General features: G+C 41.0%; 1 protein-coding gene across 1 annotated transcript in view; it reads right to left on the bottom strand.

The window, feature by feature from the left end:
* TMEM242 (transmembrane protein 242) overlaps window positions 1–13,675 on the bottom strand; it is a 32,708-nt gene extending 19,033 nt beyond the window's left edge. Inside the window, 3 exon segments of the mRNA NM_001433604.1 lie at window positions 5,292–5,429; window positions 12,936–13,036; window positions 13,568–13,675. Coding sequence (NP_001420533.1) covers window positions 5,292–5,429; window positions 12,936–13,036; window positions 13,568–13,655 — 327 coding nt within the window. The 5' untranslated portion in view covers window positions 13,656–13,675.
* Between the last annotated feature and the right edge of the window lie 13,033 nt (window positions 13,676–26,708).

Here is a 26,708-nt window from a genome sequence, read left to right as displayed (position 1 = left end):
TATAAACTTTCCACTTAGCAACAGATATCAAAAACATCTGATTCAACAATAACATCTTCTGTCTTTAGTATAAATTTCTTGAGCAAAAAAAGCACAAAAAGATGTAAGTCTACAGAGGCTCACTATGGTGTTTAATAGTGAAAAATTACAATCTAAATGCTACTGGCAGGAGACTGATTAAGTAAATTATAATAGAGTACCATGTAGCCATTAAAAGTGATGGAGATTTATATACTCTCCCGTGCAAAGACGTTCCCATGACTATTCAGTGAAAAAAGGTTCCAGAGTAGTACAATAAGCAACATTTACATAGTTATATGAATACTCCTATAGAAGAAGCTCTGACGGGATGTTTCTACTGTAATAAGTGATTACAACTCAGTAGGTTTCTGGTGCCTTTTGTTTCCTTTTTTGTACTTTCTACAGATTTTTTTTTAAAACAAGGAGTATGTATTTTTACAAAAAAAAAGCCATCTTTGTTTTAAAAAAGATAGGTCCTAAATATATTTTTCTTTAAAAATAAACACCAATATGTAAATAAAAACAAACACCTTTTATCCCATGGTAAAAACAAACAAAACAAAACTTCCTCCATTTACAAGTTAATTTTTATATTTAAATCTCTGAACAATTTAAAGTGTTTCACGATAACTAAGAATGTTCATGGTTTTATTACTATTGAGGTTTTAGCTCCTTTGAGGTTAACAACAGTAAACTGTGTGTAAATTCTAACTCTACCAGGCATCATGAATATATTCTATTTCCAAGCCACAGTAAACACTAGCAATGGATGATTCTGACCAGGACTGTGAGACACACTCACCTCAAACAAATGTTGAACATGAGCCCACAGGCATAAAAAGCTAGAAAGTTTCCAATCATAGCAATTAGGAATTATTTATACATCTAATGTATTTCCTTCCAAGGGGAGAAAAAAACAAGATAGTCTAACTGTAAATATGCTCAACCTCTTGAGAAATCCTTTCAAGTATCAATACCTCCTATGAATAATAAAAGGTAAAAAAGTTAACAAGTCCTTGCTCTTGAGTACTATGTAAGTAACTGTGGGTGGCAGGGTTTTTTCTTTGATAATTGGAGAACCACCAGTTGGTATCACTAGAGATCCTTATTTACTCCCTGAAGAATATTTATTTCAACTGCTGTATTCTCTAAACTTAAAACATCTGCCCTAATAAAACAATCTAATCATACTGCCATGGTGAGCACTCACCTGGCCTGAACGTGTCAGTTTCCGAGGATCCTTTGCACAGCTGCATCAGGGGACCATAAACCCATAGTAAATGTTCATTCTTTTCACAGTTAAGTTACTGTGATAAAATTAATGCTGCCTCAGTCATAATCAGGTGATAAAATACCATAATTCAAAGTAACTGATGAACTCATAGTGAGCAATCGGGCCTTGCTTGCTGGCCCACAGGCTGGTCAGCAGGGTGGAGCTGGCGAGGCGATGCCAGGGTGAACCTGTACTGATTCCTACAGGAAGGCAGGCAGGGCCCCATCGTAAAGCCTGGGTGCACCTATCTGCTTTAGTCTGCTGACAAGATAGCTTCTACTAACTCTCCTTTTTCGAATCCTCTGATTAAATGACACACTATTGTGTAAAATTCAAATTTATATTTATATCTGATATATCCTACATGTTCTATATGAAACGAAATTCCCTAATAACTATGAACAAAGAGTAAATCCAAAATATTTCTAAGAAACTGAAGGCCTCTGCTTTAAGCATTCTCAGCACGTTCCCTTTTAGGCCAGCAGATGGAGCTGTGAGCTAAAACACGGAACGTGAGCTGCTCCGGGTCAGCCAGTAGATGGCACCCTTTTGTCTGAACTGGGTTTATGTTGGAGATTTCATACAATTCAAGGTAGTTACCAACAATCATTTGACACTGAAATTGATTTTGATTTACCTGCATTTATCTAGAATGAACATCTCAATTATTTATTGAGTGCACAGACCTGGACCACTTCTGTTCAACATTTTCTGACTAAGACTGTTTTCCTTAGCCATAAAACGTTAACATTCCCAGTAAGAGGCAGTAAATAGTGGTAAGAGTTCATCCCCGGACAGGGCAACCTCACAGTTATCATCAAAGCTCTCTAAACGCAGGAACTCTCTATGCAGAGCTGAAATACACCACACTGCTCTCCACAAGCCTCAGAGCAGGGTCACATAATAAGAATTTCCTTAGAAAGTCTTAAGACCTACGCCCCCCATAGTAACAGTCTACTGCGGAGCCCTGTCTTAGCACAGTGCCTGGCTCAGGGTGGGCCCACAGATGTCTTCTGAATGAACAAATTAATAAACACTACTGCTTTTAAAAGACGTGCCCTTGAAAAACTATCAGTGGTTCGTTTCTCTGTGAGACTTCTCAGACACGCAGATCAAACGGATGTGCCTTCAGGCAGGGAGAGAGCATCTGCATTCTCTCTTATTAGTTAAAGACATGAAGCTGAAATACAAAAGAATTCCAGGTATGCTTATATTCAATAGTGCCAATCAGAAAAGAATTTTTCTCCCCGGAATATTTTATTTAGGCAATAATCCTCTTATCAGTGCCATAAAACAAAGAAGTTCACATTCTAGAAACTAAAATAGTATAGTCTAGTCCACAAAGCCCACGTTCTTGAACATATAATTTAAATAACCTAATTTTGTTGGTCAATGAAAGTTTGGATTGATTCATTATGACTCTTCTAAATCAAAGACTATTCATATTTTCAAATACCTTAAAATTTTACTACTCAGTTTATAGCCTCCATTACTAAACTCTGGGAACATCGCCTATCAATTCCATGCAGTCAATGTAAAGTGCTAACAGACCGTCATTTTTATAGGAACTAAAAGCTTAATAATTTCACTATTATGTATTTCATGCCCCCCACATGGGTTTCATATGCAGTCAAGGAAGTTTTGTGAACTCCCAGGCAGCTGAGCTTCATTTTCAGCATAAAATCTAGGACTATTTTTTAAAAAGTAGTATTATTATTAAAGCAATATATATTTAAGAAACATAGAAAAGTAAAAAATTCACCCACACACCCATAATTCATTCACATATTTCTACCAGACACATTTCCTCCCAGTTTTTTTCACTTGTTTTCAAATAACTGCTCTCCTATTAATACAGATATGAATCCTGCTTTTCATTTACCATTACATCCTAAGCATTTTCCTACTAATGAAAGCTAAAAGGAGGTCCTCTCTTTTATGAGAAAATTAAGAGGTTGGGAGATGAGGCCCACACTGAAGATACCCAGTAAAACCTGTCAAGTTTTCAGGAACCCTGTGGACTGCATCACAATCAAAACCAGATTCACTACTTCCTTGCCCTCACCCTGCCCCCTCCACATACTCCTTTCTTTTCCATCTTAGCTAAGGGAGGTAATGTTGGAAAAGGTTCCGAAGACGACCAGATTGGGTTTAATCTTGACTCTACCAATTACAAGCTGTGTGACCTTAGGCAAGTGACTCAACCTCTCTAGGTCCCAGTTTTCTAAGATGGGGAGAATAATATCTGCGTCACAGTTATCGTGAAGACTGAGTAATCTGCTATGTCTAAAATGCCTGGTATAACGCCTGAAATGGAAGAAGAGATTTTATACTGATTAAAAGCAAAATTGAGGTAACAACAAAAATCATCTAAAACCTCCAGTCATGAGTTTTCTAACTTCTCCAAGTAATCTCTACTTTATCGTTATAAACAACGACAAATCAGCAAAGTTACTTTAAAAATAAAGGTTAGTCAGACTAGCAGAAAAGCAGTATCTATTTGTCTATCAGTATATTTTGATGAAAAGTACAATGCCGATGTTTAGCTATAATTAAACCCAATGTGAAAAACTCCGTAATGCCTATAGCAATACTGGCAATAATAATAACACCTATTACTCCCCCACCCTCAATTTCCCCCTCTACTGAATCACTCCCATCAGCATTCGCACACGCTGTGTATTCTCCCAACTTAAGAAAAAGAGCTCTCTGACCCCATCCCATCTTCTAGCTATGAGCCCATTCCTTTCTTTCCCTTTTCAGCAAAATGCAAGGCTTGCCCATACGTAGTGCCTCCAACCTCTCTCCTCCGTTCTCTTTTGCATCCACTCCACTCAGGCTTTTCCCACCAATGACCACAACATTGCTACTCAGTGAACTGTCCGTTCTTATCTTACGTGACCTAGCCCCAGCACACATGTCCTTGAAACTTTTTCTTCCCCTGGCATCCAAGTCACTACCTCCCTCTTCGGTAGGGAAATCTCCTTTGCTACTTTCTCCTCATTCCCCAACTTCTCAACCTTAGGAGTGCCTAAAAGCGCCTTCCTTGGACCTCTTTTCTCTCTCCGTTCATTGCTCTGGTGAGCTCCTCTAGTCTCCTGGTTTAAATACTCTCTATATACTGGCGAATCTCAAATTCATATCTTTACCTTATACCCTGAATTCAAATCTTCTACGTCTAACTGCTTATTTGACTCTCTGTGTGGCCATCTAACAGATATCTCAAACTCACAAGTCCCAGACTGAATGTCTGACATTATCCTGATACCTGCTCCTCTCATGCTGGTCCCTACCCATCTTCTAGCTGCTCAGGTCAAAAGCCGTGGGGATCTTTGACTTTTTCTCTCACCTCTTGCATCCAATCTATGACAAATCCTTGTTGACTTCACTTTCAAAACAAATCCAGAACCTCCTTTCATCAACTCCACTGCGGCCAGCTATTCCAAACCACAATCAATTCTCACCTGTCACGAAGAGCCTGGTCCATCGAACTTTCTACCAGTAGTTTAAAAAAGCAGCAGCCAATCATTCCAAATGTGTAGCTTTTTAGCTTGGGGTATAAATTATGTACACAAACACACATATGTAGGCTTTTAGGATTTTTTTCCCAGTAATATGTAAACACATTAAAAATTTAAATAATAATTTTAAAATGCTTACCTATTTTACAAAGACGTTTATATACATGGATGTCAAACAGCACAGACGGTTGTTCCAAATTAAGTAATTTTACTCAACAAGTAGTTAACACCAATTTATATAGAACAAACATTTGCTATGAGTTAGTCATTATTTAATATTTGAAATTTTTCAGTTATTTATATGATTTACTAGTAATAAGAAGTAACCTAGTTATTACTAGGCATTTAGTCACATTCTTTGTCATCACTTCCCAAGACAGTGAACAAACCATATGCAAACGTGAAAGTCAGGAAGATTTAGACCATACAGTAGAACGAACATTCCAGACACCCATGACAGGACTGCAGTTACTCACACTGTGAACTCCTAAGGCTTTCCAGACTGCGAAGCTGATCACGCCAACCCCACACCACGCGTAAAGGGAGCCCCAGCCCAGGGCTCGCAAGGCAAGGGAAGAGCCACTCTCCGGTAAGGCGGCCGTGGCCACGCTTCCCTGTAATGAAGACAGGAAGGTTTGGGGGAAAACCATCAGTTTGGAAAGAATAAATATCTGGGAAGTACTTGAAATTAACGACTCTGTGTAAGCACCAAAATATTGGGAAGCCAGACCAACCCAAGTTCAAGTGCCAACTTTGCTACTTAATAACTGCATAACTTAAGTCCCGCCTTCTCTGACTGACAGACACTGGAGTCCGCCAGACGCTGGGCCGGGAGCTCTGCGAGGTGCTGGAGAGACAAAGGGAAACAGCAACTTCTCTCTGACAGTAGACTTCAGTCTGGGGCGGAGACACAGACACGGAAAAGTTAACTGTGATTTAAAGGGGAGAGCAACAACAGAACTATCCATACGGGGCCTTATGGGCCCAGAGAAGGACACCTAATCTACTGCTGCAGGAAAGGGAAGCTTCAAGGAGGGGGTCCTGGAAGAGGTGGGCTAAATCTAAATTTGAGAAAAGATGTGATATAAGTCATTGTGAGGATTTTTCAATATATTTGCAAAATATCTGGCACATAGTAGAAATTCAGCTTATGGTAGCTATTAATGAGAAACTAGAAAATAAACAGCGACCCTCCTCCTGAGTTTCAAGGCACAATATTAAGGTAAAAATCTACAACTGTAATAAGTGAACAACTTTCAGACCATCCACACACGAATTTGACTAGAGAAGAATAAGAATGCAGTGCATGCTTCAGAAAGGAACACCCACCATCACTGAGAGCACTGAGCTGGGGGGGGGGGGGGGGGGAGAGGCTGTAAAAAGATAAAGACACTGGGAGGAATGGTGTACTAGAGTCCTCAAGTCTCTTCCAATTCTATGATTTGGTAAATTAAACTTTAACTTGGCAGTAAGCTGGTAGGAAGTGGAAAATAAAGAGAGACTCCTCCATAACTCCGGCCAGACACTCCTCAGAGGGCAGTATCTAGGGTTAGCATCCACTAAGGTGGATTAGAAGGAGCTCATAATAACAAAGACGACAAAATAGTAAAGGTCTGACCAGCATGCAGGGAGTTAAATAAATTTTTCTTTAAGTCTGGTGATATTTTATGGATGTCGTGATATTTTTATTGTTTTATGAATAAAACTGCACAAGTGGGATTCATACTCTACATGTTTCTATTTACTGGTGACATAAGGATTAACTTAGACTGATCATAAGGACTAAAGCCAAAGACTTCCTTATTACACTGTTACGTGACCACTAATCTTATTTTTAAATAGATTAATCTTTTTTGTGCATGTGAGGAAGATTGGCCCTGAGCTAACATCTGTTGCCAGTCTTCCTCTTTTTGCTTGAGGAAGATTGTCACTGAGCTAACATCTGTGCCAATCTTCCTCTGTTATGTGGGACGCTGACTCAGCGTGGCTTGATAGGCGGTACTAGGTCTGCGCCCAGGATCTGAACCTGCGAACCCCAGGCTGCCAAAGTAGAGCACACGAACTTAACCACTACACCACCAGGCTGGCCCCTAAACAGGTTAATCTTCAAGTGAGACTGCAGGACTACGATCTTCCAGAGACCCTACATTTCCAAGTACTCTAGCATAGTTAATAATTTATTATAATCTACTGCTCCCTTCCCATATGACAAGCACTGTCCAAGCATTTTCCATGTATTAATCCATCTGACCTCACCCTGTGACACAGGGACTATTATTATCTTCATTTTACTAATGACGAAACGAATGCAGAGAGAGATGAAGCACCTTGCTCAAGGAGTTGCAGCAGCTCGTAAAAGCCAGAGTACTTCAGCAGTCTGGCTTGACAACTAAGGGGAAGTCGCCATTCAGTCCTTTACCACATATGATTATAAATACAGCACAATACAAAATGTAAATGAAAGCATCTTTTTCAATGGAAATGAATCCATGGTGTAAATGAGAATACAAACCATCATTATTTGGGATAATTCAAATATATACCCTACTGGAAGCAGAGAAAGAAGTGACAATACTTAAGGGCCTACGTGAAATTTTAACCTTACCAGATAACCAATTATGGGACATTCATTTAATTTCCATAGTTTCACCTGAATATGAAATGTAATTTATCTTTTTTTTTAAAGAACCTGTAGAATTTATAAAATATGAGGAATTTATTATTTGTCCTGGTGAGCCCCTCTGCTAAAACACACTAAACATCGACAAAACAAAAATGCTCAGAAACAATAAAGAACTTAACTTCCTCAAAGGCTGAATCACATTTTTTTTTCTGATTATAAATCACTGGAAAATTTGATATGTATGAAACAGTGTAAGGATGAACCAAAAAAACCCTCACTTTTATTACACAGTCAACCACGGTAAACATTTTGACATATTCTCTCCCTTTTCATTGCTTGTGGACGTTTTAAAAAGTTTAACACCATTTAAAACTTTTAAATTTTCAACATGCATCCTCTTATAAAGTGAAGAACTCAAAACATTGTTTACTGGTTACACTGAAGTGATTTATCATAATTTACGTAGCCATTTGTTTTTACTAGCCAACGTATACTAGTTTCAACATTTTCTACATTAGAACATTCTTTGTGCCTAACAGTTATCTGCATTTCCGACTGAATTCTCAGGAAAAACTCCTCAAAGTGGAATTACTGAGTGGAGAAGAAAGAACATGTTATAAACTGATACATACTCCCAAGCGTTTGTTCAAAAGGCTGTGCTAAGTTACAGAGATGTTTCTTGAGGACTATTTCAGGTTAGCCAGTATTATTAGACGGTCTCGGTTAAAAAAAAAAAGCAAATACACAAAACCAACCAAAAGGAAAGCTTTGAAATTTATATAAAACTATTTATAACTTAGGCTTCTCTTGTTAGTGACAATGAACATTTTCTCAAGTTAGTATGAGCTAAATGTTTACGCCTTTTGAATTGTATACTCATGTTATTCGCCAATATAAAGTTTTCTTATTTGTATATTCTTGTTATATATGTTCTTTAGCTCTTATAGCTATCAAATGTGTTATCAAACTTCCCCAGTTTGGTTTACTTTTAATTTTTTTTATCTTGCCTTTTTTTGTTTGTTTTTGGTCAAAGATGCATTCCAATGCTGTCCAAAGTCATAGTCATTTCTCTTTCCTTTAGCTGTGTTTTAAAAATTTGTCTCTTCTTCTCACCCTAACGTTTTTAGGTCATCTGGTATTATTTTGGTTTTGATGGGAGCTGATGACTAAAGGGAGTGACCTCCCAGACAGCTTAGCGCCTGCCCCAGCACCCCCTCGATTAGTGCCCCCCCCCAATTTATCTGAGAAACTTACATAGAGAGAGGTTTCTAAGCTATTTTTATACTAATTTACTATCTACTCTTTATGCCAGAATCACACAGATTTAATTATAGAATCATAACGTCTTCATATCCAGAAAGTACCTCATACTCATTATTTTTTTTCAAAGTTGTCTTTGCTGTTTTTGCCTATTAATTCTTCCAGAAAAATCTGAGAACATTCTGTCAAGATTTCTCCAACCTTCATTCACTGGCATTTTCATTAGAATGACATAGCTAACCCAGTGATAGCAAATTTATAAAGTTCTGTTTTCCACCTGGAAATATATTTCAATTTACTCAAGTCTTTTCTTTTTTAGAATAATTTTCATTATATGACAACTCATTTAATATATTTTTTTAACGTGTGGATTTGTGATTGTGAATATTATTGGGGGCACACAGAAACATCTGTTTATCTGTATCCCCATGCCCACCGCCATGCCGAGACCTAGCAGACACTCAGTATTTGTTGACTTACACTTTTTGTAGATATACCTTAGTCCCAACGAGATTTTTAAGAGAATTTTCTTTAGCTTTTTCTATGATTAAAACAGTATACTCTTATCTTACTCCTTTTCTCATGCTGCTATAATTTCTGAGTGGTTCCCTAGGTACCAGAGATCTTACATAAACGCACTCACTTCTAATTGGCCTGAATTTTCACCCAGAAGCAGTACCATTAACCAAATATTATTAAACTAAGGTTCATTTAAGTGCTTTGGCCTAAATTTTATTTTAGAAACTTAAATGAAAAATTCCTGATTTCCCTGGGAAGGAAAGAAATTATATATGTATTATATCTGTACATATATTTTTAAAAGTCACCTGAGCTTGCATCTTCCTCTGTTTATTCAAAGGACAAAGAAAAATGAACGTTCATTCAGCACTTACTATTGCCTTTCTACTCCCAGTTTTCTAGCATGAGATTCAGCTAACACAATTAAAATAAGACATTTAAGGCATAATGATCATCCTCCTGAATAACAGCAGTGTAGGCAGTCCCCAACTAAATGCTGATCATTTTAAAGTCCTTCTGGGTTGCAATCTGAATCTGTATTATAATTAAAACCTACAGTCCCAGGCTGGTGGACAGAAATCTACTTAAACAACAAATTGCTAAAAATAGTATTATTTATACCCTAGAAGTAATCAATGATGGAGAGAGTACCAGGATGAGCAAGTTGCTTAATCCATCTGTGCCTCAGGTTTTTTTTGAGGAAGATTAGCCCTGAGCTAACATCTGCCGCCAATCCTCCTCTTTTTGCTGAGGAAGACTGGCCCTGAGCTAACATCCATACCCATCTTCTTCTACTTTATGTGAGGGACGCCTGCCACAACATGACTTAGTAAGCAATGCACAGGTCTGTGCCCGGGATCCAAACCAGTGAACCCCGGGCCGCCAAACTTAATGAGTGAGCAAACTTAACTGCTACCACACGGGGCCAGCCCCTAGCCTTCCTTCTTTGATGTTACACCAAAACTTGACAGCCTTTTTTTTTTTTTAAGATTGGCAACTGAGCTAACATCTGTTGTGAGTCTTTTTTCAAATTTCTTCTTCTTCTTCTCCCCGAAGCCCCCCAGTACATAGTTGTATATTCCAGTTGTAGGTCTTTCTAGTTGTGGCATGTGGGATACCGCCTCAGCATGGTCTAATGAGTGGTGCCATGTCTGCGCCCAGGATCCAAACCAGTGAAACCCTGGGCTGCCGAAGCGGAGCACGAGAACCCAACCACTCAGCCATGGGGCTGGCCCCAACAAACAGCTTCTTAAACGTTAGCTGCAATATGGAATCTGAAGTTGTATCAATGAATTTTTTGTACTTTCTTACATTAAAATCCACTAGTCTATTTCGCACTTTGAATAGAACTTTTATCCATGCATCATGATCGTTCAGAAAACATTTATGAAGTCATACAGATATTTCAAACATTGACACCATTTATTAATTATCAAAGAATCACATCATTAATATCAATCCAATCTCATCAGAAAAGCTTGTGAGTACTGAGCAGCTGTCAAGCTCACAAGGGCAGATACAAGATTTCTAAAATCTAGTTTTCTCTTGAAAGCTCAAATTTTATCATTGGCAACAAATACTGACAATTGCTTGCTTGCAGAAACAGGCTCATTTTGTTCATTTTGAAGAAAATGTCTGCCAAATACCCACTTCGGCATAACTATAGTTTGTCAGTTATTCTTTCAAGTAAAAATAATATTCCATGAAAAAAAAATGGCTAGTGCACCATGCAACTCAATCACATAATTGCTCTTCCTCGAGGAACATATCTTGTTTTGGTATAGAGCAGAAATGCTTTATGTGTACTTTCCATTTCTTCACACAGAATATTCGAGAGGTATATTCAAGGGACAAGATTTAATAAAATTAATAATTTTAGTGCTTCAAGGACATTCTTATCAATGATGGCGTTAGCCAATCACTGCTAGGATAGTCTGGTGCCGCTGCCTTGATTACACCAAGGCCCCACCAGTTTTACCCCTCATGCTTCTGTACCGTCAGTGCAAACATCTCAGTACTATGATGAAAATAGTTTTGACTTTACAGATCCCCCAAAGGGTCTCAAGGAGACCCAGGGTTCTGTGGACTACAGTTTGAAAGCCACTGTGTTAGAGTATAAAGGGCACGTGCGATAATCAAATCTCAGGTCCATAAAATAGAATGCAAAGTTGTGAATAGTACATGTGCTTTTTTTTTTTAGAGATAATCCCTCACTTTCATGAGATTCTCAAAAAGATCTGTGATTCAAAGGTTAACACAGTACTTTAGGCTTAGAAATCAACCAAATTTCCACTGTTAAAGCACCACTGTCAGGCAGGTTTTACTGATTTCTGCCACAGGGTATATTGCTGCTCTGAAAACATTCTCTAATATAGAGGGGAAATGACCATGAGGTTCATAGCAGTGTGCTTGTAACCTCCATATAAGCCCTGAGTATTTGGGGGGGATCCAAACGCACTCTAAATGTGGTCTCTTTCCATGACGGTGTTCATAAGGCTTAAGTGTGATTAGATTAATAAACACAAATATAAGTGGAAAGGGAATTCAACTGGTTTATTTTTCACATAACACTGTTCTCCCAAAGCAAACATCAAATAGTAATTATATAGTTATTTGTGTAAATACTTGTTTAATATCTGTCTCCTGCACCAGATGCTAGCTTCTCAAGGCACAGATATGTTTTACCCATTTTTGTATCTCTTGCACCTGCCTAGTACAGTGCCTGACGTATAAAAGATGCTGAGTTAACATTTGTTGAAGCAACGAAGTAATGGATAAATAAGTCATATGAGGCAAGAGGACAGAAACAGGACAATACATAAGAACAGGCAAATACAAGTAAATGTGAAGGAAATTTCCCATCAACTCGGGAAATGAGGTACACGTGAACACAATGGAGCGATTGCCCAATCTTGCACATGAAGTAAGGATTTCCTGCCTTAAGTAGGTTGTAGTCATTCAAGCCAAATTTACTGAGCACCTACTATGCTGCCAGGCACTTTTCCAGGAAGCAGGCTGCAGCAATGCACAAGCAACATATGGTCTCCAGGTTCAAGGAGCTGACCTATGCTTTTCATCAATACTAAGACACACTTTATTTCAACATTTTAACATCTCTGAGACAGAAATGCCTCTTGCAATCAGCGTTGTGTCAAGAATTTAATTGGCATCACTTTTTCTTAGTGACATAAAATATTGGGGCCTCTTACAACTGAGAGTGAATTGCCTAGATTTAAAGTCACAGTGTGAAGAGGAAATGTACTGGATGAGCTTTCAAAGTCTTGTTCTGTTAACATTTAAGAAAGCGCATAATTAAGTACTTCTTTTTAAAAGAAAATAAAGACCATTGATTAATTTGCACACATCTTGAATCTGAGGTGAAGATAGGTTTACTTATTAAAACAATCTGAAAGGGGTTGGCTCTGTGGCCCAGTGGTTAAAAGTTTCACAGGCTCTGCTTCAGTGGCCCAGATTTGCAGGTTCAGATCCCAGGCGCCCACCCACACGGCTCAGCAAGCCAAGCTGTGGCGGTGACCCACATACAAAATAGAGGACGACTGGCACAGATGTTAGCTCAGGAGAATCTTCCCCAGCAAAAGAAAAACAAAAAAACTAATATGAAAGGGCACCAACATTTTCTTTACTTTCCCTTTGCAAAGGAGCTGCCATTGGTTGGTAAACAATAACAATGCTATGAGTGGATTTCAGCGGCACAAACCTTACTGAACCATTCAGGGCTTTTCTTTTTAGCCAATGACAACGTTGTTACAAATCCAGCCAGCATTCCAGCTGCAGCAACAGTACCAAGGAAAATTCCACCTGCCAAGAGTTTTAGGGGTGGGGGGGCGGGGGGAGAGATTAAAGAAAAACAAACAAAGGCTGAAGTTAAAAAGATGCATACAAGTTAAGTTTCAGATACGATTTAAATTACATTTTAAGCACTTCTGAAATCCCAGAAACGATAGCTAAGCAGCTCTTGCCAAGGGTAAATGAGAGCGGCTGTGAACCCCGCGTGACCTCACGACCTCTGGCACCTGAGATCATTCTGAGGAATGGTTCCCAAGAGTAGAGAAGGGGGCGCGGGGTCCCTGCACCTCTTCCCCGGAGAGGAAAGACACCGTGGGAGCTAGAGAAGGGACAGCAGAGGGGCTGGGGGAAACGCAGCCCACTCGGAACAGCTCGCTGGCCCAGCCCAGCCCATGGGAGACCCCACCCCTGGCCGCCCGACCCCCGGCTCACCCCAGGGCCCACCCACGCCCAGGGCTCCCAGCGCCTAGCGCGGGAGAATGCCCCTCCAGTGCAGGCGAGGGCCCCGGGCGGGCTCGCCCTGACAGCCGCGCCTCACCACACCTTTCACCAGGAAAAGCCGGTCCTCGGCGGACCCCGGAGCCTCTAGGCGCGGGGCCGGCTCCCCACTCCCAGCACCCGCCGCCTCCATGTTTACATGCCTCCGCGGCTGCGTCCGGCGCCCACTGGGCCCGGGCGGAAGCGAGAGCGGGGCAGAGAAGAAAGGTTCCGCTGCCGCCTACCCCGTGCATCCTGAACACGGGTCCGGAGAATGGCCGGATCTCCAAGACCCACTCTCCTCCCTAGCCGTCGGGCGGGGAAAGTGTGGTGGCTGCACGCTGCGTTCCCAGCCCAGCCCTGCGGCAGAGGACGTCTCCCTGGGAGATCCTTTTCCTGCTCCAAGGTGATGATCGCTGCTTTTGAATACTGCGTCTATTTGAAACAATGCTCAGCCCTGTCTCTAGGAGGCAGTGAGGGGTCGCACATCGCGCCAGGAGCCCAGTCCCAGCGGGTCTGAGACCCTGGGGCTCGGTTTTCTAATCAGTCTTACACCATGTCCAAGGGTTTGGCCAGCGCTAACATTTCACGATTCTAAAAGGCAAGCCTCAGTCTTTTCTCTGTACTTTGCTGGGAAATTGCCTAACAGTCGTCAGTTGGGGTGTAAGTAACAGGTTTTATCCCTGGAAGAAGGCCAGCCTACCAGCTCTGCGGTGATGCGCCTCCTTCCCCACGGTTTGATTGATCGGCCTACCGAGGGGAGTGGATGGCTAGCATGCTGAACTGAAGTGGATAACACAACCGCAGCGGGGAGACCCGAGGAGCACGCTAAGAGGTCGCCCACACAGAGCTTCAAGGCTGCCTGGAGCAGTTCCTGCGGGGAAGCGCTGGTGGCCAGCAGACAGGCCTGCTCTTCCGGCTGGGAGGCTGATTTGCAAACGGTGGTGGCTTCTGCAAATGGCCATTCAAAGGAGGAGGCTGGTAGTCATAGAAAATCTTTTCAGCCTCCCAAACACAGACACATGACATCGTCTTTTAAAATGAGGCAATCTGTCTGCCATTTGTTCATTCTGAACATCAACAAAATAAAGCCATGAATTTCTTGAGGATGGAGATGGAGATCTTTATCCATTTTTATATTCCCTGGCTCTCAGCGTATTACTGGGTCGTGCAGAATAAATAAATGCTGGTCAATGAGGAAATGAACGCATCCGTTTTTGCATCAGTTAAATGCAATTAATAGCTAGAAGCTGGGCTCAGGTCGTAAACCACTTCTCTGCTAAGTGAACTTGGTTTGGTTATTTAGGATCTCTATGCTTCAGTTTCCTCCTCTATAAAAAAAGAAGCTGATAGTACCTACATCCTAGGGTTGTTGTGAGAATTAAATGAAGCAATGTAAACAAAGAACTTAGCATAGTGCCTGGCACGAATAAATACTCAGTACACGTTGGCTCTACCTTTTATCCTCTGTGATTCCAGGAGTTGTTTTGCATCATTTGCCCACGGAGATGTAAAAAATTATAGATGCCCAGGGCCTATGACTGAAGATGATGGCTCTGGGAGTCCAGGCAGGGCAGTTTAAAAGCTCCATGGGGGTTCTGATGATCAGCCAGGTTGAGAACTACAGCTCTGTTCAAATTTCTGTGTGGATGAAATCACGCAGAATTCATGTAAACTTTGGATTCCTTGGAAGCCCAATGCCAGATTCTGCAAGGGCCCTTCAAACTGGTACATGCTGTGCTCATCTGTTGAGGGTCTTTAGGACTTGTCCTTTTTCCTTCCCTTCATAGGTAATGATGACCACAGCAGCCAACATTTATGGAGTGCTTTCTGTATGTCTGGCATTGTGCTAAATGCTTTGAATATATTATCTCACTTAATCTTCTCCATAAACTCAGAAAGAGTAACTTTCTTAACTTGTTATGGCACAAAATTGGGGTTCTCTTGCCCAAGGCATGTTAAAAAAGCCAATTATAACAGCATCAGCTTTTGGGAAAAGAAATGTAGCTTTATTTTTTGATATCGATCTGCAAGGAGACAGCGGGCATGTGCCCTCAGATCTGTCTCTCAGATCCAGGGCTTGGGGGACAATTTACGGGATGAAGGGCAGGGCAGTCTGAAGTGTGGAGACAGAGGATTGGGAGTAAAGAGAAGTGAGGCCATTGATGATGTGCACAAGCCTAGTCAAGCTTCATCCCTCTTCATAGGACCCGTGTTCACAAAATGGCGGCCTTACCATGATCTGAGGGTAGAGTTTTTAGCTTCTTGACGTCAAAAAGATCACTTACCCAGCACTTGCACAGGCCCAGTTGATGGGTTGGTGGTCTCAGCAGGCCTGAACTGGACAAGGGGTCTCGGTTCCTGAAAGACAACTCTTAATTACTCTGTTGATCAGCCGGGGTTGGTTGAACTGGTCCTGGAGGGCCCACCGTTACAGAACTCACATACATCTCAAGTGGCAGAGCCAGGATTTAAGAGCAGCTCTTTCAAGGCCTCATTCACTGCCCAGAGGTCCTCAAGCTCAGACTTGATCATTGGAATTACCTGGAAGGGCTTATGAACACGTTGCTGGGCCCCCATCCCGGAGTGTTTGGTTCAGCAGGGCTAAGGTGGGGCCTGAGAACTGGCACCTCTAACCAGTTCCCAGGTGGTGCTGATGCTGGTGGTTCCACTTGAGGAAGGTCTTCTCCCTGCCTTGCTCTCACAGTTTACACCTCTAAAATCCACACCATCCACTTTAACGCTTGGAATTCTGTTCTCCCGAGACTGCTTAGAGAAAAAGAGTGTGGTCTCCTTGATGCTCCTCGTCTTTGCTCTCCCCCTAAAAAGCACAGAAACTTTTTATTTGAAGGATTATATTATTATTTACTGTAAGGAACAGAGGAGAGATAAAACGTCTGTAAACCTGGAGATGTCACAGCATCCCATACTCTAGAGCCTGTCTCCATTTTGAGACAGTAACTACAAACCCTGTCTGCTTTTATCCCTGAGGATGTAGCTCACAAACCTCTGTCCCCTTTCGAACTCCCAAAAGTAAAGGCCAGCTTTCCTCCTTCCTACATGAAAGCCCACTTTCCTGGTATACAGAAGGCAGAAGAGCAATTAAAGGAAACCAATGGGTGATCCACCCTGGAGAGATGGAACCGAGAGCTCGTTGGCCAAGGCCAGCTTGATTACAGCCCCATTCCTCACCGGCCCCAGGCGCCTGTGACTTGCTCTGTCCCAGGTCCTGGGAGCTGGTGATTCCAGAGCCTGGGAAACCTGCATGTCACAAGGACAGAGAGTCCCTGTCCCTGAGATTAGAACCACATTCCAGGCAGCCCAAATTAGAACGCTTAGAGAAAACATTCTGTAAAGACAATGTGACCCAAGGTCTCATCTCTCTTCGGTGCACACAATTAGGTATGTCAGGTGCAATCTGATTAACGGGCCTGCTCTAGGAACCCCCAAATCCCACCTAGACTGGTTTCTATAGGAACGCATGATGCAAGCTCCAAACAGGTGACTTGCAAACATTTGGAGCACAATGTCTTTGCAAGCCAGGGGCGCTAGTTCTAAATCTGCAAGACAGAGCTGGACCTTGGGTGCTCCATGCAATGTGAGCAGGACTATCGTTTCAATGTAAGCATGATTCCCTTTTAGGAAAATGCAATAGAAATGTCTTCTAGGCAAAGGAGGCTTCTGGGAAAGCAAGTCCATCTGAGACAGACTGTTGCTATTTTGGTGTTTGTTTTAGTCAGCTGAAAGTCTGTACCAGCGATGCATCTGACCGCATTCTTATTTCCAACCTTTTGGCCCCTGTGTAGATTCTATTTCAAATTTCAACAGCTAGAAACCTGTAAGCATCGCAGTTCCCAGAATTTGGGTAGCTCTGGCTCTTGTGAGTTCCAAACGCTGATGGGCTTTTTTTTCCCCAACTATTTTAAAAATATTTCTTTGGAGCTTCAGTTTCTCCCTGTTTGAAGCATGAGTTTGAATTCTTTTAAAAAATCTGATAAAGGTCACATATTGGTCATTCTTCTCACTACTGCTTGATGTAAGATGGTTGTCAAAAGTATAGTACAGAGATCATTAAAAGTTACTGCCTAATTAAGTGTATGCATAGAAGAAAAGATCTGCTCGACTTTACACTGAGTTATTAACAGAGGTTACCTTAGGGAAAGGAGGGAGGTGAAATTTTCTAATTGTATTCCTTGTGCTTTCTACCTTAATAAGCAAAAAGCAGACCAAAGCAACATGTTTACATATTTCTATAATGTTTGAAAAATTTTTAACAAGGGACTTGTATTACTTTTATGAAACAGAAAGGTAAAAGGAAGGAAAACAATAAACGTACTTTAAAACTGTATCACCTTATTTAAAAGATGGATTTTTCTGTTTAAATAGAAATATTATGTAGGTTTCCAGAGTAACTCACCAAAGTCTCCAGCAGGCTATCCAGTGACAGCGCTCTTGGAAAGTCAGGAAACAGGAGCGAGAAGCACATGCCATAAGGAGGGACTCTGGGCTGGCTGAGAACCCACGTGGTGCTTGCGTCCCCCAGGATGCCACTCTCAGAGCCTCTTAAATTGGTCCCAATATCCGCTTGGATTCCCAGAGTCACAGCTACTTCGAAGTGCCCTACAATCAATACAGTGCAATATAAACGGTAAGTATAGTAATAATTCCTCTTCAGTGAGCTGAAATTAGACTTCCAAAGCTTGAGTCTCATCACTCACTTCCAGTATCTCGTTGACTTATCTCTGAGAATTGGATCCCATCACTGCCTCAGGTTGAATAATATGTCTGTCTTCATCACAGTAAATGAGTTGCCACTGTAGCTTCCTTCCTTTCAATTTTCCTTTGTTGTTAAGAGAGTATCTTTTCCATCTCTCTCTATGCTATCGGTTGAATTGTTGCTGTTAGTGATAGACCAGAAATCTTTTTGAAAGCTGTCATATTTCGTAAGCGACTAGATATTTTCTTAAAAAGAGTGATGCATCTAAATTCCTTTAACTACGTTCCTCTGTCTTCTTGTGGGGATCAAATATGATCACATATGTTCAAGCGTTTTGTAAATTGTCAAGTATTCTGGCAATACAAAGTATTATTATTTTTAGTCCTATGTGTATCCCGGTCATAGAAAAACCCTTTAACACTGCCAAAAGTAAAATATATGTCCATTTATGCTTTATCATTTTGTCAGTATTTCATACGCAGGCACATATGTTTCATTCACATTTACCATTTGGATCCACGATATCAACCACTTGTGTCATTAATGCCTGTTATGTTTATTGTGTTTATTTTTACTAATTATTCTCTCCTATTCTGATGTATTAAAGATTATAAACTAAAAAATGACTAAAACCAGGTTCTATCACATGTATGATGAGTGACTATATAAACTAATGAAACCTTTCTTGATCAAATCCTGTGTTTAGATTGATCTTTGTTTCCATTCATTCACCAAGTATTAACTGAGTACCAAGTACTAAGTGAGCACCAAGTATTAACTGAGTACCCTTAGGTACTGGGTTTACTGTGATGAAGGGAAGAGGCACAGCCCTTGGCTTGTTGAAGCTTTTGGTTCTATGACTTAATTTTCTAAGCAAGTGAGAATTTCATTAAAGCGTCTTTTTATTTCAACCTTTGTGGTTGATATTCTTTCTAACTGTATTTCTTCTACTTTCCACCTTAATAAGTAAAATGTGGACCTAAACTACATTCTTATTTCTTGCTTACAAGATCTGCAGTGCTTCCAGTCACCCCTCTGAGTATCAACTGTTTTTGTACGTGTGGATCTGGAGGGCCCAGGAGACTGGGCTGCATCTGTGCTGAAGCTGGACTGTTGGGCCTGGGAATTCAGAGGGACTGTGGGCGAAGGGCTGGTTCCCAGAAGTAGGATCAGCAACTGAGTCTCTGGCAAATGACTCAGAAGCAAGTAGCCTTGTTCTGGGGGACAAAGCGCACGCCTAAGGGATCATGGCAAGAGAGGTCTCCAGTCTGGGTGGTCTCGTGAGATGGAATAGAAGGATTTCTGAATAGATGACTTGGCATCATGGAATCCAGGACAAGGAAGGGAGTTCAGAACTTTAGATGGAAGGCTGGCATCACCAAGAGATTTGTCCATGGATAATAGTGTCCCAACCCTGAGCAGAGCTGGAAACCTAGAAATGGTAACTGGTCATTGCAAGGTACAAACCCAGTTAAAATAGCAAGGGTATCAGAAAGAGACCATGGTCAGCGGCCCAGTATCAGACCTGGAGTGCTGTGATAGGGTCAGCAAGGTGAGCTGAGGCCCGAGGTCTGTATATAGAGCCTGATTCAGGTCAGGATGAAGGCTGGGTCTACAGGTGGGAACTGGTCCAGCCCTACAGGGGTTGAGGGCTGGAGGAGAGGGAGGGAAGCAGACAGGTCCCCTGCCTTTCATTGTGTGACTTGTTCACTTGCATGAGGGCCTCCCTTTGGCGGGGCAGGTGGGCTGGGACCCAGCCTACATTCTGCTCATCAGGCCTTGTGCCCTCATGCAGGGCTGCGACTGTCCCCAGAAGGGGCACTTTTTTCTGGTTCATAAAAAGGTACCACATGGGCCGGTATTGGCTTTGGAAACTTGATATTCAGAGGCTAGAAATCAATTTAAAATATCCCAGATGATAGGTGTATATTTTGTACCTTAAGTGTATTAGGTAGAAAAAATTCTTGACAAAGATTCCAAAGTACCCAGGACTAAGGTCTCAGAAACAATTCAATGGTTAAAGAAATGCTAAAATTCGTATAGATTCAAAGTGCCTTGGAATTGAGAATGAGTCAGAAAAATGTTGCTTCTGAAGAATGTCAGCATGCTCAAACTCCTTGAATTTACACTATTAGAAAAAACATTTATGTGGTCTTTGGACAATTTTTTATCATTTTGGCCCTCCAACTATTGCTCTCTGTATTATGAGAGAAGTGTCTATTGTTACTTCTCACTGGGCACTAGTAACATATTTTAGTGAGATTTGACCCCTAGGATTTACTCTTGCATATAAAAGTAATAACCTCTTAGAATGTGATTATCTAGCATGAGAAAATATTTCACTACATAGTAAATTACATGCCATTTAAAAAATAGCGTTTTATTTAGGTCAACTATACAGGGCCCAATGCCCTTTCTAAAACATTCAAAGTATCTGATGGATTCATTGCCGAGTGCACTATAAATAAACACAATCTCAAATGCCAGACAATGGAAATGTGCTAGGGGATACATCAAGGCTGCACCATTAATGATGCCTCTTTCCAGGTGATGGAAAGAGCCTGGACCAGTTGTCTGGAAGTGATGTTCTAGTTCTCAGTCCTGCTGATGGTGGGAGATGATTGTCTCCAGGTCTCTTAAGATGGGCTTCATTTTCCTCCTCTCAAAATGAGGGAAAGATTGAGTAAGTCAGTGTTCTTTAAAGTACGTTTCATGGCACATGCCATTTCCAGAAGATGTTGGGTGTTACTTGGGGGGGAAAAAAGGGGTTTGTGATCAAATAAGTTTGACAAACAAACTATAACAGGTTTCTTTGCTTCGGGACTCTCAAAGTCACAAGAGGAGGACACAGAAAGCAGTGCTTCTGTAAGTTATGTGACCAAGGAACCCTTTATTTTGGAGCATCTCATGCACTTCAGACTGTAGTTTGAGAAATATTGAACTGGTGAGTCACTAGGATTCTTTCTACTCCTCCAAACTCTAGGATTCCAGCTGGGTTTGGAGAATTGAGGCTATTCTGTTTACAGGACAGACAGCAAGGCCTCTCCTTCCTCCTGCAGCTCAAGGTCAAATCTGAAATTTAATGTCTCCGCTCTGCAGCTAGTCTGAACCTAAAGGGCGGTCAGTGTGGGGAAGACCAGATTTCATGAAGGGGGCAAAACTTTAGTTCTCCTTAAGCCAAAAATAATATCTCCCTTTCCCACGTCACATTTAGAGCTATTCTTCACATTCTAAGAGAGAAGAAAGAGAGCTATTTGTTGGTGGAGGAAAAGCCAAAATGGTCATGAATAATCTACTTCATTCCAATCAATTAGGAAGAAAAATGCAGTTCCCAAAGCACATTCTGAATTGGTACAGTTGAGAAACCAAAATAGACCGACTTACAGTAGAATTAGATTTACTATTTCAAGCATCCTATATATTTATCCTTATTTGGTTGCTTTTCACGGAGTCGCATGACTATGGAAATGGGAGTGACCTTCAGAGGTCATGTAGCAGAGCATCTTGTATCGCTCAAATTCTCCTAATTACAGCTTCAGCAGCAGATCCATCTTGACTCCTGATTTTAGAGCAACCACTTGGCTCAGGCATATCCTACCTTATACGTAATTTCTCTTAAAGGAACCAACTCAATGTACTTGTGGTTACAGAAGTAGTATGTACGGGAGAAATTCACTGATGGATGCCAGTCACATCCTTAGCTTCTTAGAAAAATGGCTGCAGGCTGTTCCACTTGCAGAGATTTCTATGTTTCATGTCATATGACCAAGTGGCTCTGACCAAGCAGATTGGGCCAGGATCACCACCAGACCCAAAGACAATCATCTGTAGGCCCACAACTGTCCCCACTAGGAGCCCCGTTTATTGCACGGTTCACCGGATCTGCAACATGTATTGTGACATATGTTTTGACTCCTCCCTCTTTCCTGCAACTCTGCTATTCTCTCTCCTCATGTCCTGAAGCTGTCCTTTAAGGTCTCCTACTCAGCCCCCCTTCCTCTGGCTGCATACTGTCATCCAAGTGATCTTTCATGGTGCTGTCACTAGCCCTTACAGCCTCTTTGCTAGAATTGGGAAAATGCACCCCTCTCTCACATACAACTGTTTTAGATTAGGAGATCATCGGACACCTGCACACATGTGCCACATGCTTTCCCACCCACCCCCTCTCTGGAAGCCAAAGCCCACATGGACACCAGGAGCCGAGTGGCTGGCTATCCTTCCTATTATTACTTGCAGTGGGTTCGAAGACCCCCAACCCCACCCCCAGCCCATTGTGCATTTTACTCCAAGAGTCATACCTTATTCCAAGTCCTGGGTTTTCTCTGTTTGCCCTGCCCCACTGTAGCGCTGTGCCCATAATCGAGCACATCACTGATGGCTCAAACAGAACTCTGGGCAGTGCTGTACTCTTATTTCAGTAGACTTTCAACAAAGTCACTATCTTTATAACTTTATCGGTAAGGTTGGTTGTATTTGAAGCTGATTGAGTACCCATCCCAAAGAGTATTTATTTATGTATCTCCTAGAAGCAAACACTTGAGGCTATGCTGCAGGTCTTTCTCCTCAGCCCTGGCCATTTCAACATATGTGTAAGCAGCTTGCACCTAGACTCTAGAAGACATGCCTATAAAATTTTACAGAAGGTGCAAAATAGGAAAGTTTAATAATAAATGAGAGAAATGTCTCAAAATTACTTAGGCAGACTATAACAAAAGTCAAAAACAAATAAAGTGAACTTTAACTGGGGTAAGTCAAATTTTCAGAAAACATACAAGTGCAAGATGGGAGAGATTTGGCCTAAAGCGCTGCCTGTGAAAAAGACGCAGACCATTTAGTTGGCAATGATGCTGAGACAGTAAAGGTAGTTGTGTGCCTGGCTGTGAGAGGTCTGCCTGCCCAGCTCCATCACTTCTGGTACATCTTTGAGGAAGCATCCTCAGAGAGCAGGGCAGGTGTGGCGGACGGTGACTGAGATGGTGGGATATCTTAACCGTGTAATCTACGAAAAAACAGTTGAAGGGAAGTGCTCAAGAAGAGGGTAGAATCTCCCAGAAAGCAGAAAGGAGAAGTTAGACTAGGCACATTTTGTCTGTAAATAAGAACCTTCTAAAAACTTGAAATGTCCCCAAAATGGAATTAGGTACTGTGAATTATGTCGTTACCTGTCACTAGGACTTTCTGAGCAGAAGTTGGATTAGTATCTGATGGAGATGATGTAGAGGAAATTCCTGTCCTAGTGACAGTTAGAACTTCCAAGAAGGCTTATGTCACAGAACATGAGCCGACTCAGCTCTGCTGTCTCTGAAACTCAGTTTTGTCAGCAGAGCAAGAGCAGATTCATCTCTCGGGGAAGAATCCCATTAATCAGGCTCGTGGGTCCGAATGCCAGCTTAATACTGTGTAGAGAAAAATGTGGAGAGAACCATCAGTGGAAGCCAGAGGACAAGCAGAAAGTTGCATGTGACACCCCTCTTTCAAGCTCTGGCAGATTAAATAGATAATAACAAATCAGGTAAACTTTTCAAATGAATTGAGGGTTCAGTAAGGTGACCAGCGGTAAAGTCAATCTTATGAAAATCTTTGGTTTTCCTATATATTAGCTATAGCTGATTAAAACACAAAACAGAGAAGAAAGATCCCACTATGGGATGATCACAAAAGTCTACAGATACATGACAGAAGACTTGATGACACCATATCTCTGGTTCAGAAAACTTAACTGTGCAAGTTGTCAAGTCTTCTCAACTTATGAATTTAATGCGATACCTGTTGAAATCCAAATAGGAACATTTTAAAAACTTGACAGAATTATTCAAAATTCATCTGAATAATAAACATTTCAAGAAAGGTCAAGAAATTTTTGAAAAAGCACTATCATGAGGATGCATCGTTGCGCTGCGTTGCCCCACAATGGTAAAACGCATGATAAGTTACATTAATTGCTTAGTGTGTACGTAGCACATAAATTACATAGCACACATCACATTAAATATTTAGCCATAGCACAGAAATAACTAACTAGATCCAGGGAACAGAACAGTAAGTACCAAAATGGATTAAGTGTCTCTAATAGCTTAGTAAACAATTAGGATATTTCAAATCAGCGGAGAAAATTCAGAGACGATTTTGAGACAACTGGCTGATCATCTGGAAAAAAGTTTGATTTCTAACTCATGTTACAATGAAACCATGAAAGCAATGAAAGATAATGTAGATGACTATCTTCTGGAATACATCCTTGAGTTGGGAAAGAACTTTCCAAGCATGAAACCAAAGAAATAAATATAGACCGATTTGACTATATAAACCTTAAAACTGTTCCATACATATGGCGGACAGTGTAAATTTTCTCACTTAATCCCATCTCCTCTTTGCCCCTGCCTGCCCCTCACTTGCTGCTAGGAGTGGCCATGTGACAAGTTCTGACCAATGGGCATAAGCAAGAGTCAGCCGGTGTTGTCTTTTCCTCCACCTCCTCCTTCTGCCTGGAACACAGACTTGATGGCTAGCACTGCAGCAGCCATTTAGCGGCCATAAGATGACAAGCAGGAGGAGGCCAAGAGGGGGCAGGAAAATGTGTGTCACTGTCAACCCTCTGAACCAGTTTCAGCAGCTTCCTCTCTATGAGGTGCTTGTTATGTAAGATAATAAGACCTCTTTATTTAAGTCAGTGGAGTTGGGTTTCCTGTAGCTGAAAAGGCAAATGCAGGTGTAGTGGTTAAGTTCACATGCTCCGCTTCAGTGGCCTAGGGTTCATGGGTTCGGATCCTGGTCATGGGCCTACATACTGCTCATTAAGCCATGCTGTGGCAGCGTCACACATACAAAATAGAGGAAGATTGCCACAAACGTTAGCTCAGTGAAAATCTTCCTCAAGCAAAAAGAAGAAGATTGGCAACAGATGTTAGCTCAGGGCCAATCTTCTTTACCAAAAAATAAAATAAAATAAAAAGTCAAATTCATTCCTGAGTCTGAGCTTAAGGCAAAACACCATATTGCAAAAAAAGGCAAATGAACTGAGAAAAGTATTTGCAATACATATCACAAAAGTTAATATCCCCATTAATATAAATATCTCTATATTAAATAAAAGATAGATACTCTGATAAAAAATGGGCAAAGAATATGAGTAGGGAGATAAAAAATTCAAATGTCTAATAAATTCATGGAAAAATTTTCAGCTTTACTAGTAATCAGAAAAATACAAATTAAAATAATAACCTAATGATTTATCACCTATGAAAATTGGCAAACACTGCAACAATTATAATATTTTCTGGAAAGTAACCTGGCAAATGTATCGAAAGTCTTGGAATGTCCATGCCCTTTTGGGAATTCATGCAGAGAAATGGTTAATGAAGTGCAAAGATTTGCTATAAGGATGTCTCCTGCAGCATTGTTGGTAATTGCAAAATGATGGAAATGGCAGAAATGTACAATAATAGAGCTCTGGTTAAATAAATGATGGGATTTCCCACTTAAAAAATATATGTATCCATTAACCTTCTCTAGTAGAGGTATATTAGTTGACACAGAGATGTGCATTATTCATTTTTAAGTGAAGAGCAAATTGAAGAACATCTCAATAAGGATGAAACATTTCTATTCTTGTTAATATGTATGTTTGCGTACTTATGTGTGTGAAAATGGCATGGAAGAAAATATATCAAGGCATTAACGCCGTCCCTGGGCTTGGTCCACATTTTCTCGTTATTTCCGTAATAAACATGTATTGCTTTTGAAATAAGAAAATCGTTACTATAAAAATGTTTCTTGATAAGCACAGAGTTGAGACATGGGGAGTTAGAAGAATCGATTATTTAACGGCATGTGGCTGAGATAAGCTGAGGTGTTTGTCTCACTATAAGAATATTTTGGGTTATTCAACCTTGTTCTTCTGCAAGGTAATTCATCGAGCACCGTGGATGTGTGTTTCTGCGACCTGCCTTTTGCTGGCCTCTTCTGACTGACGTATTTTTGCTTTAGATAGTTTAATGCATTCAGTCCAGCTAAAGCCAAGCCTTACAGTTCTAAGGGTCTTTCTGCTTTCAAGGTGACTTTGCCTTTCTCTGTTGTGATCCAGTAGAAGTGATTTAAAGTTGAACTCGCCAAGAGTAATCTTATTTCCCTGATTTCCAAGAACCAGAGGGGCAGATGGTAGAAAGAGACGTGGGTATGCCTCATGTAGCCCCTAAATATCAGCTGAGGGGTAAGTATTGGATTCCTGTGGAAAGATAATCAGTACTTTGCCTTAAATGGAAAGAGCAGTGAGGAGGCAAATGAGCAATAACAAAATGAACTTTTGATAGCTCGACTCTGGGAACTCTCATGCTGACTTTGAACTTCCCACTTGCCATATTTCTTAATGCATCAAGCTATGAGCAAGGATTGTATTTTCTTTACTGTATTTCTCAATCTTACTTCCAAGTTATACTAAAAATGACTGTTTCCCTTCAGGCAATTATCATCATGACCTTGCAAAAGCTA

This window comes from Equus caballus, chromosome 31 (assembly GCF_041296265.1).
Source record: "Equus caballus isolate H_3958 breed thoroughbred chromosome 31, TB-T2T, whole genome shotgun sequence".
Taxonomy (NCBI): domain Eukaryota; kingdom Metazoa; phylum Chordata; class Mammalia; order Perissodactyla; family Equidae; genus Equus; species Equus caballus.
This window is presented reverse-complemented; position numbering and strand designations above follow the sequence as displayed.